The 14456-nt window shown below is 37.3% G+C and overlaps 2 protein-coding genes across 3 annotated transcripts; one reads left to right on the top strand and one right to left on the bottom strand.

Moving 5' to 3' along the window:
* Positions 1-1972: 1972 nt before the first annotated feature.
* CFAP68 (cilia and flagella associated protein 68) lies at positions 1973-5539 on the bottom strand. 2 transcript variants are annotated; one of them, XM_051986977.1, is made up of 4 exons: positions 5418-5539; positions 3321-3551; positions 2825-2888; positions 1973-2293 (listed from the first exon to the last, which is right to left on the bottom strand). In XM_051986977.1, the coding sequence occupies exons 1-4, from the start codon at positions 5448-5450 to the stop codon at positions 2127-2129; spliced, it is 495 nt and encodes a 164-aa protein (XP_051842937.1). In that variant the 5' UTR covers positions 5451-5539; the 3' UTR covers positions 1973-2126. The 2 variants fall into 2 exon arrangements, with proteins under 2 accessions (XP_051842937.1, XP_051842936.1); XM_051986976.1 differs by lacking the exon at positions 5418-5539 and adding an exon at positions 4321-5401.
* Positions 5540-5596: 57 nt separating this feature from the next.
* Positions 5597-12928, top strand: FDXACB1 (ferredoxin-fold anticodon binding domain containing 1). The gene is made up of 5 exons (XM_051986965.1): positions 5597-5772; positions 6652-6808; positions 7816-8019; positions 8183-8341; positions 8946-12928. Exons 1-5 carry the CDS (start codon positions 5601-5603, stop codon positions 10129-10131), a joined length of 1878 nt encoding a protein of 625 aa, XP_051842925.1. The 5' UTR covers positions 5597-5600; the 3' UTR covers positions 10132-12928.
* The last annotated feature ends 1528 nt before the right edge of the window (positions 12929-14456 follow it).

Here is a 14456-nt window from a genome sequence, read left to right as displayed (position 1 = left end):
ATAAATTGAAATATAAATAACCTAACAATCCCTGTCCTTAAGGAACTTACATTCTAATAGAGAAAAATTAATATGCATAGGGGAATGGTGGACAGGGAAGAGAGTTTTGGACAGCAAAGTCAAAGGGATGGCTATTATACATTTTCATGTTTACATTTTAACTCCGCTATCCTATATAATCTTTGCTTTGGATGTTTTGTAGTAGCCTTTGAATAAAAAGATTAAATTTCTGATTTAAAAAACTATTCTGTTAGCCAAAAGAGAAGGCATTTGTGGTATTACAAGACAAAAATATAGACACACACAATTCTCTCATTTCATTAAACTTGCACAGAAACACTACTTTACGTTCTTCCTGATTTTAAGTCCTTGAGGATAAGGAGAGTCTTCCAGGAGAGGCATGGTATGGGGTGTAGTCATACCTCTCATATGCATCAAAGAAAATTATTTTTTAGAATCTGTTCTCATAATTTTCATTGTATATTTATTTGGAAACAGAAGTAATTCAAACAGCATCTTTACTCCATCATTGGCTCCAATCCTCAAATCCTCATACATTATTTATAGCTTTTCTTCATCCCACTTTCTGCAGTCAAAAACAATGGAGAAATACAATACTTCTGTTTCCAAAGGACTAATTTATATTGCAAGGGAGGATCTAATTTCAAGGTTCAGAAAACTGAGAGGGAAAATGTAAATAGGAAGAAATTGTAGTGTGTACAGTTTGAGATAAAGTACAAAAAAAGAAGCAAAAAGATGGTGACTAAAATAAAGTGAAAATCTACAAAATTGTCATTTATTCTTCTGCAAAAAAGCCTTGCTGATATCAAACACTAGGGAAGGGAGAACAACTTGCTCTAATGTGGTCTACCAACATTCCTTAATCTCAATTACCATTAGAAGTTTCATCCATTGTTCTAGTGCTATGTAAGGGATACTTAGGGAGGTGATACCAGATATATTCTTTCATTCCATTTATTAAAGAAAATATGTTGCAGAAGATTGTTGAGGTTTAAATCATTTGGGAATTTATTATTTGCAGAGAGAGAGGTGAGATGTAGTCATCCAGGATTAGGGAAAAATTACATTCTTCAGAAGACACAGAGTTTATCTTTTTACCATACTTCTTTAATAATATTAGGGTGCATGGAGTTTTGGGAGAGAGTTAGCACCTCTGATTTGAAAGCTTGCCGATCCCTTTTCAAAGCTGCTCACCCACTTTTGGTGTTTATCCCCTTGTTACCCAATTCTCACCTGGGTTTCCAGCATGGTTAGCAGCCATACTCAAGTGAAATTATCATGGAAGACAGGCTAAACCAGATTGAGAGTAACTGACAGGCCAAAAACCTGGTGATAAATTAGGGGTTACCCCAAGCATGTGAAAATTTCCCCTGATGGAATGGGAAGATGAGAACAATTTGCTCCACAGCCAAGAAAGAGGCTAAAGCAGCAGCTGCCCACTTAGGGCAGTGGTTCTCAAACTTTTGTTTTCGGTAGCTTTATCCTATTAAAAATTATTGAGGATTTCTCCAAAGCATTTTTGTTTATCTGGGTTATATTTATAGACATTTACCATATTGGAAATAAAAACTATTTTTGAATTTGTAGACCCTCTAAAAGGGTTTGAGATCCCCAGGATTCTCTAGACCATACTTTGAGAACCACTGACTTAGGGCATGGTCAGATATGGAAGTCTCACCAAGGTCATCCACTGCACTCTGGGCCATTTCCAGTTGTCCTGACTTTTGTCTTGCCACCAGACTTTGATGACTCTGAAAGAGATATTGAGGCTGATAACTCTGTGTAAATCTGCCTCACTTAAATTCAACTCACATGTGAGTCAAGATATCATTCTGTGATATCATTGGTCCTCTTCAAAATGAAGAACAAATAACTGTGTTGCATGTACATTTCAATAACTGAAAAGTGACACTGATTTCTCAGATTAAGAAAGGGAAAAAAACAGAAGAAATTGGTTTCCAATTCCTAAGGGCTTTATTTTTCATTAAGAGAAGACTTACTATGCTACAGAAAGCAAAATTCTTAACTGTGTTGAATAGATAACTATTCCCAGTTATATTTTACTCTAGAAAAAAGAAGCTTGTCTTGTTTCCTGTGCCAGGGTCTTAGGACTGACCATCTTTAGGAACACATAAACATACAAAGCCTTCGCTGGGTTGAGGTGCTGAATAATTCAACATGTAATCTGTCTTTCCTATGGTGCTAGGTCTGTACTGAGGAGGAATCAGCTCAGGCTGATGTCCAGGAAAACAGTGAGGTTCTTGTTTAAACCCTGCAAAGAAAGATAGGAAATTAGAAAATTGATATCACTTAACAGGGATTATCCCAAAATAATACTAGCTAATATTTTTTAAATGATTAAATCCTTTACAAATATTATTTTTCTTGATCTCAATAACTACAAGCTATGTAAAATATTATATTATCTCTATTTTGTAAAAGAGAACATTCATACTCAGAAAGTGATTTGTATCATGGTCAACTGTCAAAATTAAGATTCAAACCCAGGTCTCTCCCACACTAAATTCTGCATATTTTCCACTATATTATACTGAAATTAGGCCTGTTCACATTAGGCAAAGTGGGAAACTGGTTATTCCAATAAAAAGAAACAATCTGGAGGGATAGTATAGTGTTCCCACAGTAAAAGGGGAAAAAGTCTATACTATAGCCTGGAAGAATCCTGTGGAGGTAGAGAAATAGACAATTTGGGAGGGAAAACATCCTAAAAGCACTCATTTGAAGTAGGTTTAATTTTAAATAAATGATTATTTATCCCAATCCTGTTCTCTAAAGCACCTACTTCGAGGAGGAGGTAGCTTCTTTTTGTAGCTGGTACCATATGTTGTTTCAAAATAGTGACCAAACTAGGAAGAAAAATAGAAGAATTTCAGTAAAAATTATGCAGTCAAGTTTCAAAGTATGGAAGTCTTCATGGCATTAGTAGTAATAGAGCTTGCCTGGGTTTATACGTTCTGGAGCTTTCCAGCAAAGCTTTCCATAAGGGAAGTCCAAGTCTATGTATTCAGTATAGATTATAGGGGAATCTACCCTCATCTAGGAGACACTAGTGTTCTGAGAATGAAAAAACAATACTGAGACAGAATTAGTAGATAAAATCAAAGTCCTCTGCAGTTTGATGAGGAATTGCATGGCATCTTTTATGTCATTTGTTAAAAGCAAAGGTAATGTTCAATTTGATTGGGAAGTGTTAGGATTATATATCTGTCTCCTAAAACTATCATATAGTTTTCAGTGCTAAATAAATAAGCCAAAGGAAGAAAAGGAAGAAGGATTACCTGGGAAGGCATAGGTTGTGGTTGTACAATCTTTTGAAGGTCATATCTCTCTTGGTTCCAGTTGCCCATTAAGGTACGGTTAGAGTAATCATTTTCATTGGTTGTACATCTCCATCCATACTGGAAAAACTTGGACATATCATTCCAGTCTGTCCATACTTCACCATGGCCATCTGCATGCATTAGGCAGCCACATTGTGGATTTGTGAGAAAGCAGGAAAAGGATATTTTCTGGAGAAGGGCAGGAAAAGGAAACCATTGCACAAACCAAGTAACAGAATTCCATTTCTTCTCACTCTCTGTTCCACACATTAAGATATGACAAATGCCTTGGAAACATATTAAGTCCAATAAGGTCCAGGTTTCTGACAGTTTGCTGCAAGTTTATCAGGCAGTTACATTTTTACTCCTGACATATAGTAATAGCTACTTCTCTACTTGCCTTCACAGTCCAGCAAAAAGCTAATGTCAATTAACTGAGGTAATTGTATTGGAGAGGGCTCTAGGAATCTTAAATATCCAGAAATCCAATATAGAGTATCAATTAATCTGCAATTAACTTAGAATTCAGGAATATAAGGAGCAAGGGATCTTAGTTTGTAGTATATTTGCTTTCTGTGAAATGAAAAATGAAGTCTTAGAATTTCAGAATTAGAAGTGATTCCAGAGGTTATTTAGTCCAAACTGAATCTGAAAAAAATCCATCTGCATCCAGGCTTTGCTTAAAGCTCTCAAATGAAGGGAACTCATTACCTTACAAATCACTTCTTTCTACTTTTGGCTAACTCTTAAAAGAATTTTTTTTATTACATAAAGTCTACATTTACATCTTCTCATTGTTCCTAGCTTTCCTCCTCCCTCTTAACCTCAAACCAAATGCATTTCCCCAGATATATTTCCTCTTTCACAACAACCCTTTCAATAATTGAAGACAAATATGTTCTTCCCAAGTCTGATCATCCCAGTTCAGTTCAGACCCGTTTCAGATACAAGAAAATACCTGTTCTGGGTTATGGATAAATGATTTGCATAGTTTTGGCTCCACTGAAATGCTTTCACAGCAAATGAATTCTTGATATTTCTTTTCCATGTTCCTCCTGGAGTTGACAGGTTACATACATAGATTTTGGAATTTCAATCCACAAGAAATGAGGATTTTCACTCTCCTTGTCCTGATAGAAATCTCTGTGGCCAACAGGAAGAGGTCACGGCCAAAAGCTGAGGCAGAGCCAACGGAATCGAGCATATATTGAGTAGTGAGACCAAACAAACAGGTCATTGGCCCCTCTTTGTGAAGTTTGCTCTGCTGAGATCACCAGGCAGCTGGATAACTGAGTTCAAAGGGACCTGGACCTCAAACCCTAACTAACTTTCTATCTTCTTAGTCTTGTAGTGGTAGAGTAGTGGTAAGTGGTACTGTAGCTCCTTCCGTAGATCAGAGAATCACACAATTTAGGGCAGGGTCATGTAATCCCATTCAACTGAATAATGTTTATTATGTGCCTACCATGTGTGTGAAAATTACTATTCCAAAGAGCTGAAACTACAAAAGCCATAAAACAACAACAACAACAAAAAGCCCCTGCCCTCAAAGCTTAGGAGGAACCGGTGCACAAAGAAGCAAGTTGTAGGGATTGATGAGGTTAGAGCGAATAATTTCCCAAGGGAGGAAGCACTACCGGCTGGGTTGGATTCCAGTCCCCACATCTTATAGAGGCCCACATGCTTAATGACTTGCTCAAGGTTCACCCAGCCAGTAAGTGACAAGGGCAAGGGACAAGGCTCAGGCTGCGGGAGCCATTCGTGGTTCGCAGCACAAAGGGAGCTGGATCTGGACTCAGAAGACCTGGGTGAGACGGAGCTCCGCCGCTAAGTAGCGGTGTGACCCTCGCACACCACTCGGCTTCTCAGGGTCTTTTCCAAATGCACAATCTAACATGCGCCCCAGGATTAAGGGTAGAGGAGGGAAAGTTGGTGAAGGGGCTGCTTGTACAGGATTCGTCACCAGCTTCTGCTTTAGAGATTGCTTGTGACGTCACAGAAGTGCTGACGAATCAGCTTGCGCTTGGTTAGTGCTGGGGGAAGGAGAGGTTTTACCTTACGGGGAAAATTCCTCAAATTTGCAGTCATGGTTATCACCACCACCACTACTTCAGAGGACCAACAACAGGTTGTCAAGGCAACCTGGAGCTATGGCTCGTCATCATTCAGCGACCGGGGAGGACAGCGGAAGGAAGGGGAAGTGACAGTGCTGAGTGAGTGGCGACAAGCTGAGGCACCATGGTCGCTCGCCGCCTCCTATTGGTTGGAGAGGGAAATTTCTCCTTCGCCGCCGCCTTGAGCGAGAATCAAGGGCCCGGCACAAGTCTCATAGCCACTTGTCCCCAGGAACTCACGGACTTGGCGGGGGACTCGGTGTTTCAGGAGAACCTACAACGCCTGCGCGACCGAGGTAGCGGAGCCCCTCCCCTCACCGAAGCCCCTCCCCCATCAAGTAATGAGGCCCCACTCCTCCCTGAAGCCTCACCCCCACTTCCATGTGATTCTTCTCTTCCGCCCATCCTTTACCTAGGCGCGAAGCTCCTTTTTTTCCCCTCCCCCCTTTTTTTTCCAAGTAGAGCTGAAGAGTGATTGCTCTGGTTGTTCCCATTTCCCCGAGAATTTCCTCGGTTCTTATCCGACTGCTGATTTCCCCGGCTTTCATTAAATCCCAACTCAAAAAACCCACCTCTGCTGGAAGCTTTCCCCAATTCCTCTGAATACCAATGCTTTCTTTTGATCATTTCCTATTTATCCTGCATATAGCTTGCTTTTGTATATATTTATTTATTCATTGTCTTCCCCAATAGATTGTAAGCTTCTTGAGGGCACTTTAACCGTGTTTTGCCTCGTTTTGTATTCCCAGCTCTTAGCACAATGTCTGACAGATAGCATAAATAAATAATAATATATAATAATGATAAACGTGCCTGACACAGTATAACTAAATAATATAATATATACTATATATTATATAATATGTTATACATTATATATAATATATTGTGTGTAATATATAATACATAATAAACAAGTGTTTGACAGCATAAATAAAAATGGAATAATAAAATATAATAATTAAATATTTGAATGACAGGATAAATAATAATAAACATAAGTGACATATAGCATAAATAAATAATAAAATTATATGTAATAATAGACATAATAAGGGTCTGACACACAAAAAATTATATATATGACAATAAGCATAAGCGTTTATTGAATTGAAAAGCTTGTGATCCTGTGCTCCCATCTTTTTCCGCTCTTCACACCATTCCTCTTCCCCCAGGTGCTGAGGTGCGCTTTGGGGTGGACTGTACCCAGTTGGCAGAAGTCTTTGCAGAGGATGGCTGGAAGTTTGATCGCATTTATTTCAACTTCCCGCACTGTGGGCGCAAAGCTGGGGTGGCCAAGAACAGGGAGCTACTTGCCAGGTTTTTCCAGAGGTGAGGTGGGGCTCAGCCCTTTACCAGGTATGGTGTCCTACTCGAAAAGTCTGACACATGGTCCTAGCCCTAGAGGAATAGCTGAAACTTAAAAGAATGAAAGGGCAAAAGAATATGTATATATAACACATAAGCTACCCTTTCCTGTCCCTCCCCCCCCAAAAAAAACTGGCTTGTGCATGATCATTTGTATTGTATTTTCTGTGTATGTTTTTGTATGTATAGATGCACATATGATATATGTGTATATATACACTCATGTGCGTATATTTATTTTTCTTTTCAAAGTGATCACAGGATGGTATGTAGAAGGTTACAAAATTTGTGGCACAGGCAATTACATTACTATGGGTAACCAGGCACGGGACAGAAAAGTATGAGAAAGACTGTCCAGGTAAAGTGACCCGTAGGAGGTCAGAATTAAGTTGAGCCCTGGAGTATAGATTTAGAGCTTAGGGATCACCTAGTCAAACCTTTTCATTTTACAGGCAAGGACACAAGAAGCAGACAAGTTAAGTGACTAGCTCTGAATCATATAGTTATTGTCAGAAAGATATTTCCTTGAAAGAAGCATTAAATTTGATATGTGGAATCAATATTTCAGGTGGGGAGGAATTCCAGAGCAACATCATGTTCAAGGGACTTGACTTTCATAATCTGCTCAGGAGATTAGTTGTATAATATACCATTTAAGGGACAGTTCTGTATTTTAATTGTTAGGGAAGATGAAAAAAAATATTTGTTTTAAATGATTAGGAAAATCACATTTTACAGAAATTTTGCAAACACCAGTTCTAATGTGAACATAATGCTTTTGGTCAAAAAATACCACATGGGTACTTTTAAGCAGATTTTGATTTTATTCTCATTTACTTGTAGCCAGATTTTAAAAATTAGATTCTTAAAAGTTTGATGCTTAAAAAATAGTTTAAGAATCTCAATATGTTTGTGGCATCCATGGTTATTTCTAACTGCTATTGAAAAATAAATCTTCTTTTCCCCTGTAGCTGTGCTGATGTCCTTGCAGAAAGAGGGGAGGTTCATGTGGCATTATGCAGAGGACAAGGAGGAACTCCTGTTGATTATCCCAGGAGAGAATGGCATAATAGTTGGCAAGTAGTAGCTATGGCAGCTAGAGGAGGACTCATCTTGAGCAATGTTCATCCTTTCATTTCTGGGACTGTGCCAGGGTACAAGTGCACTGGGTACAGGTAACACACAATAGTAAAATTCAAGTTTTTTTTTTTTTTTTTTTCTCTCCTGTTAAAAACTGAGCTATAGGATTTTCTCTGATATTTTGATTCAGTCCCTTAGGAATGTTTATTCCCTTTTACCCATTATTCAATTCATACATAGGATCTTGTGTTTTTCCAGGAGTCAGAACAAGTCCTTCCATGTTGAAGGTGCTTTGAATCATGTCTTTACCCGGAGTTTACCTTTTGAAGAATCCCAGCCCATGATCTGCAGAGTTAGATTGGATGACCATTGGCTTTTCTTCACTGTACCAGAAGCATTAGTAGGGAAGATAAACAGGTAATCTCTTATTTTTTAGAAATACCATCCATCTCAGAATGTGTATTAATTAACTTGATGGAAGCCCTTTATCATCCTACAAATGCTAAATGATTAATGATGATAATCATCTCTCTAAAACTGTCAGTCTGTCATTCCTCAAATTCCCAGTAATTACAATTGCTACATTTTTTAATTTTTCATATATAAGGTAATAGTTGGGGTTCTGAATCAGTACATTAAGATAAGGATAGGAACTAGACCTGTGATTTCACAGATTAAAGAGAACTCCCAGGTAAGGAATCTCCCTCTTCCAGTGCTGCTTAGCATCTTCTCTCTAACATACAGTCTTAGAGAATTGCCTAGTGCATTGAAAGGTTAAGTGATTTGCTCAAGACTACACAGACATTATGTATCAAAGAGAACTTTTGAGCCCCAGACTTCCTACCTTTTAGGCTGTTTCTCTAATCATTACATTATGCTGTCCTCAAAATAGAGTTTTTTTAAAATTTCTTAAGCGTACTGTTAACTTCTCTTGCTATTTGTTTTTAATTCCACCTAAAGAACAGTTGTTTTTGTTTTTGTTTTTAAGTTAGAAGAATGATTTCTCTTTTGTATCAAACAGAGGTTTCCTTGAAACAAATTCAAATCATCCTGTCAGGACCATAAATGAAAAGCTGATTGCTGAGCTCAGTAAAACTTTTTTACTTTGGAGACTGAAATGCCCCACTCCTTTGCTTCCAGAGAAAGGCTGTGATAATCTCATTGCCTGGAGCTTTGATTCTCCATCAGCTCCTTTTTGGATCATTCCCCAAAAAGAGAAAATTCCACATTCTGAGTTGTTGGCTGATGAAACAACATGTGACATGAAGGAATTTCTGGTGTCATTTTCAAGGCTTCATCTTCAGAAAGACCCTGAGTGGAAAGGGGAACAAGAGACCCAAAAGAAAATTCAAAGCCCAACAAAGTTCCATCTCAGATCTTCCCTCCTAGTTTATGCACAGGATATTATCCAAAGACCATCCTTTCTCCCAGGATCTCTGCACATCCTCAGTGGTCCTGTTTTTAGGAAATGCTTTATTTCACCTTTCATGCTGCCAGCATTTCATGAGACTTTATTTATTCATGGATTTAATAAAGAAATGAGTGATTCCTGTCTTCAGTTATTCTTGGAACACCTGAAATGCACTCTACATGGTCTTCTCACACAGAGGTTGCCAGATGGCCCTGAATTGAGCAACTCTCTGATATTTAAACCTCAGGAAAATAAAAAAGATTATTTGATCTGTGTGAAGCCTCACAATTTTGGTCCAGATGAAATTGTGGATCTGGTTATTGGGTCTATCATAACATCTGCTACAAGCCAGGTGTACCAAGACTTGGATTTTGTATTTGCATCTTTGAACTTAGATCTTTTAGTCATGCTGGTATGGGGGATCTCTGACTGGAGAATTTTATGGACCTTCGATGAACGTTTTCTAGATCATTTTGTTCCAGGGAAAATAGAACCCTTTAAGATTTTTTCCCTCTATCCTCCATCTTATGTACATGATATTAGTTTTTGGCTAGATGAGGAGAGGGGATTTGATGAAGTAGAGTTTCACACTGTGGCTCGAGCTGTATCTCAAGATATGATCACATCTATACAGCTCCTTAATCATTTCCAGCACCCACAAACTGGACGGGTCAGCCTTTGCTATAGACTGACCTATCAGACTTGTGACAGAGCTCTAAGTCATCAGCAGGCAACAGTGATTCAAAATCGATTTAGGAATGAGATACAGCGATGTTTACATGTGACATTGAGGTAGCTTTGTGGAATTAAGTGATTTTCAAGTGTTGGCATGAATGAAAAGAACAATATGTGTTTTTTCCACACCAAAGACTTTCTCAGTTTCTGACTAATAATTATTTTACTGAGCCACTCACATTTCAGCCTTCTGTGTTCTAATTTCTGTCTCTTTCATTTGATTGAAAATGCTGTCTCCAAGATTCTCACAAACTCATAGCTCCCTTTTCAGTCATCATCATTATTCTTCACTTTTCTTTAGCTTTTTATACTGCTGACTTCTCCCTTTTTCGAAGCACTCTGTCTGTTTTTCTGATATTGCTTTCTCCTGATTCCACCTATTTTACTAATTTTTTTTCAGTCTTTTTTGTTGCAGCAAAACCATGTTCTGTTCATTTTGTATATGCCCCAGTCCTATTTCTGGGCACTCTTTTTTTTCTCTTTGTATATATTGTCTTAATGACTGAACCAGCCCTTATGTTTTAAGTTATCATCTTTTTGTCAATTACTCTTAAATTTATATATACCATCTCTTTTCCTTGGCCTGCTTCCTTGAAATATTTTCATTTCCCTATTCCATAGTATCTTGAATTCAAAAATTCCAAATCAGAAATCATTTCCCCCCAAAAAAAGCTCATTCTTTTTTCAAAATCCCTATCCTTTCTTTCTACTTCCATTATGCTTTATTTTTCATCTCAACAAGTCAGCACTATTTAAAAATATATTTTCATTGATAATTTTTTTTAATAACACCATAATTTTCCCAGTATCCCACTACACATCTCAGAGTCATCCTGAATAACAAATGTTTTATAAAGAAAAAAAGGAAGAAAAAAAATCAAGATTAATCAATACATTCAAAAAGTTTGAAAATATATGCAATTTACCACAACCCTATGAGAGGAATAGAGTGAGAGTGTCTTCTTATTTGTCAATTTTGGGGTCATGTTTATTCTTTGTAATTTTGCGGCTTTCTCTTCTGATTGCTTTCTGATTGTGCTTTACATTTACATTGTTCTTGTTATGCTGCTATGGACTACTCTAACCTGGTAGCTCCCCTTTGAGCTACTCTTAATGCCCCTCCGTTGAAGGCACAGCTAGGCCATACTTACCCATATTCGGGCACCAACCCGGATCCCATAGAGACAGATCACCAGGAGGTAGGGGTGAAGCGAAAGAGAACTTAATTCTTAGATAGCACATATTTATATCCCACTGAGGATCGGGAGAAAGGGGAAGTCCTCTAGGAATCTGGCATAATGGGATTGGCCTGAGAAGAGGGAGGGAGGTGTGCTAGGCTTTGAGAGCACTAAGAAAGGAGATATGTGGTACCTGGGATCAGACACAGTCTCTTGGGCTAAGCCCACCTCCACATAGGACTGGCCTGTGCCTCAGTACCTCTCATTCCTCAGATGCCTTGAACTCCCACATGCCTTGAACTGCATTCCTTGCTTCTAGAGGCTTTTTAATCCTTACAGTTGTAATCAATGCTATTTTGTTTTCTTGGTTCTGCTTGTTTCATACGGCATCAAATTGTGTCTGTATTTCTTTGTATTCATCTTATTTGTCTTTTCTTCCTGTAGTTATATTCCTTTACATTATGTATTTCTTTAGCCACTTCCCATTTGATGGATATGTATTTTATTTCCAATTCTTTGCTACTACAGAAAGTGCTGTTATAAATATTTTCTTGTATATGGGGACTTCTTTTTTTTTTTTTTAAATAATAGCTTTATTTTCAAAATACAGGCAAAGATAGTTTTCAACATTCAACCTTGCAAAACCTTGTGTTCCAAACTTTTCTTCCTCCTTTGCCCTCACCCTCTCCCCTAGACAGCAAGTAATCCAATATAGGTTAGAGACATGTGTGATTCTTCTAAACTTTATATTTCCACATCATGCTGTATAAGAAAAATCAGATCAAAAAGGAAAAAAAAATAGAAAAAAGCAAGAAAACAACAATTAAAAAGATGAAAATACTATGTTATGATGCACATTCAGACCCCATAATCGCTTTCTGGACGCAGATGACTCCATTACAAATCTTGGAATTGGCCTGAATTATCTCATTGTTGAAAAAGCCAAATCCATCACAGTTGATAATCACATAATAATCTTGTTTCTGTGTACAATGTTCTCTTGGGTCTACTCACTTCATTTAGCATATAAGTCTTTCCAGGCCTCTCTGAAATCATCCTGCTGATGGTTTCTTACAGAACAATAATATTCCATAATATTCATATACCCTAACTTATTCAGCCATTCCCAAACTGACAGATATCCACTCAATTTCCAGTTCCTTGCCACCACAAAAAGGGCTGCTGCAAACAATTTTGCACATTTGGATTAAAGTTTTATACACCTTTGGGCATAGTCTCAAATTGTTCTCCAGAATGGTTGGATCTGTTCACAACTCCACCAATAATGTATTAGTGTCTCACTTTTCCCTATCCCCTCCAACATTTATCATTATCTTTTCCTGTCATCTTAGCCAATCTAAGAGGTGTAAAGGGGTACCTCAGAGTTATCTTAATTTACATTTCCCATAGTGATTTAGAGCATTTTTTCATATGACTAGAAATGTCTGAAATTATCTGAAAATTGTCTATTCATATCCTTTATCAATTGGAAAATGGTTTGTATTCTTATAAATTTGAGTCAATTCTCTATATATTTTAGAAATAAGTCTTTTAACAGAAAACTTGGATGTAAAATTTTTCGCCTTTTTTCTGCTTCCCTTCTGATCTTGGTTGTATTCATTTTGTCTGTACAAAATCTTTTTAATTTAGTATAATAAAAATTATCCATTTTGCATTTCATGATGTTCTCTAATTGTTGTTTGGCCATAAATTCCTTCCTTTTCTCCATAGATTTGAGACACAGACTCTCCCTTGGTCTAATTTGCTTATAGTATCACCCTTCATGTCTAAATCATTAATCTAGTTCAACTTTATAGGGTGTTAGGTGTTAGTCAATGTCTAGTTTCTGCCATACTCTTTGGGGATTTTCTTCTTATTAGTGACCTTCATGGGGTCCCCACAGTGGAATCTCCAGGTTAAAAAATATGAACATTTAGTCATGTTATTTGCATAATTCTAAATTGCTTTCTAAAATGGTTGTTCTGATCTCACCAACAATGGACCTAAGTAGTGTGCCTATAATCGTGCAACTAGTCCAACATTAACTATTCCCACTTTTTGTCATCTTTGTCAATTCACTGGAGTGTGACAAAAATCCATGCTTTTTTGTTAAGGATATTGCCATTCTTCCAATTTTACAACTTTTCCAAGTTTACACCTTTTGAATTTTCTAATTCTTCAGTCTTTCTCATCCACAAGTTAAGTCAACAAGTATTTATTAAATGTGTAGAGGATACCAGACACTGTATTAAGGATTAGGGATATAAGAATGGCAGTCAATTGATGTATTTATTCTACAAAATCTATAGCAACTGTATCCTTCTCTACACTCACATAAACCATTAGTAGGTTCAGAATAGAAAAGAAGTAGATGACATCCTGGTTTATTATACCTTTTACCTGCAAATAACAGCCAACTTTTTTTTTTTCCTGAGGCAATTGCAATTAAGGGACACACAGCTAAGAAAGTATTATGTGTCTGAGATCACATTTGAACTCAGGTCCTCCTGACTTCAGGACTGGTGCTCTATCTACTGTGCCACCTAGCTGCCTCTAACAGCCAACTTCTTTACTGATCTCCCTGTTCTTTAGTCTATTTCTGTTCCAATCTATCAGCTGTGTAACACCCAAATTGATGTTTTTAAAGCATGAATTTGATTGTCGTCTTCTTGCTCAAGAAACTCCAGGAGCTCCTTATTACATTCAGAATAAAATATATAAACTGCTTTGGCTTTTAAAGCTTTTCACCATCTGATCCCATCTATCTTTTTAGATAAAATGGTTGCTTACTCTTATCTCTATGAAATCTTTCCTTTCCCATTGCCATATTTTGCATTCCTAGAATCGTTACCTTTGCCTTGGAGAATTCCTAGCTTTCTTCAAAGTATAGCTTAGGTTCCACCTTCTCCAGGAGGATTTTGCTGATAATCTTAATTATATCCTCTTTTTGCCTCTTACTTTATCTCCATACCTGAAAACTATTTACTCCTTATATAGGTTTTTGGAATGTGTACATGTACATGTACATATATATTTTTTTATTAAAGCTTTTTATTTACAAAGCATATGCATGGGTAATTTTTCCAACATCGATCCTTGCGTAACCTTTTGTTGCAAATTTTCCCCTCCTCCCCATCTACTCCCCTAGCTGGCAGGTAGTCTAATACATGTTAAATATGTTGAAAATACAGCACATGTATATTTTTTG

Source organism: Antechinus flavipes, chromosome 3, assembly GCF_016432865.1.
Source record: "Antechinus flavipes isolate AdamAnt ecotype Samford, QLD, Australia chromosome 3, AdamAnt_v2, whole genome shotgun sequence".
NCBI classification, from domain to species: domain Eukaryota; kingdom Metazoa; phylum Chordata; class Mammalia; order Dasyuromorphia; family Dasyuridae; genus Antechinus; species Antechinus flavipes.
Note: the sequence above shows the minus strand (reverse complement) of the source record. Positions and strands in the feature narration are given on the sequence as shown.

Excerpts from the sequence above, each read along its gene's own strand:
- CFAP68 (XM_051986976.1), bottom strand. The coding sequence starts at position 4,410 with ATGGAAAAGAAATATCAAGAATTCATTTGCTGTGAAAGCATTTCAGTG. Across the intron at positions 3,552-4,320 it reads TTATCCATAACCCAGAACAG|AAAATATCCTTTTCCTGCTT; the intron begins GTATTTTCTTGT and ends GCCCTTCTCCAG. Across the intron at positions 2,294-2,824 it reads GAAGCTACCTCCTCCTCGAA|GGTTTAAACAAGAACCTCAC; the intron begins GTAGGTGCTTTA and ends CTTTCTTTGCAG.
- FDXACB1 (XM_051986965.1), top strand. The coding sequence starts at position 5,601 with ATGGTCGCTCGCCGCCTCCTATTGGTTGGAGAGGGAAATTTCTCCTTC. Across the intron at positions 5,773-6,651 it reads ACAACGCCTGCGCGACCGAG|GTGCTGAGGTGCGCTTTGGG; the intron begins GTAGCGGAGCCC and ends CTCTTCCCCCAG. Across the intron at positions 8,342-8,945 it reads TTAGTAGGGAAGATAAACAG|AGGTTTCCTTGAAACAAATT; the intron begins GTAATCTCTTAT and ends TGTATCAAACAG.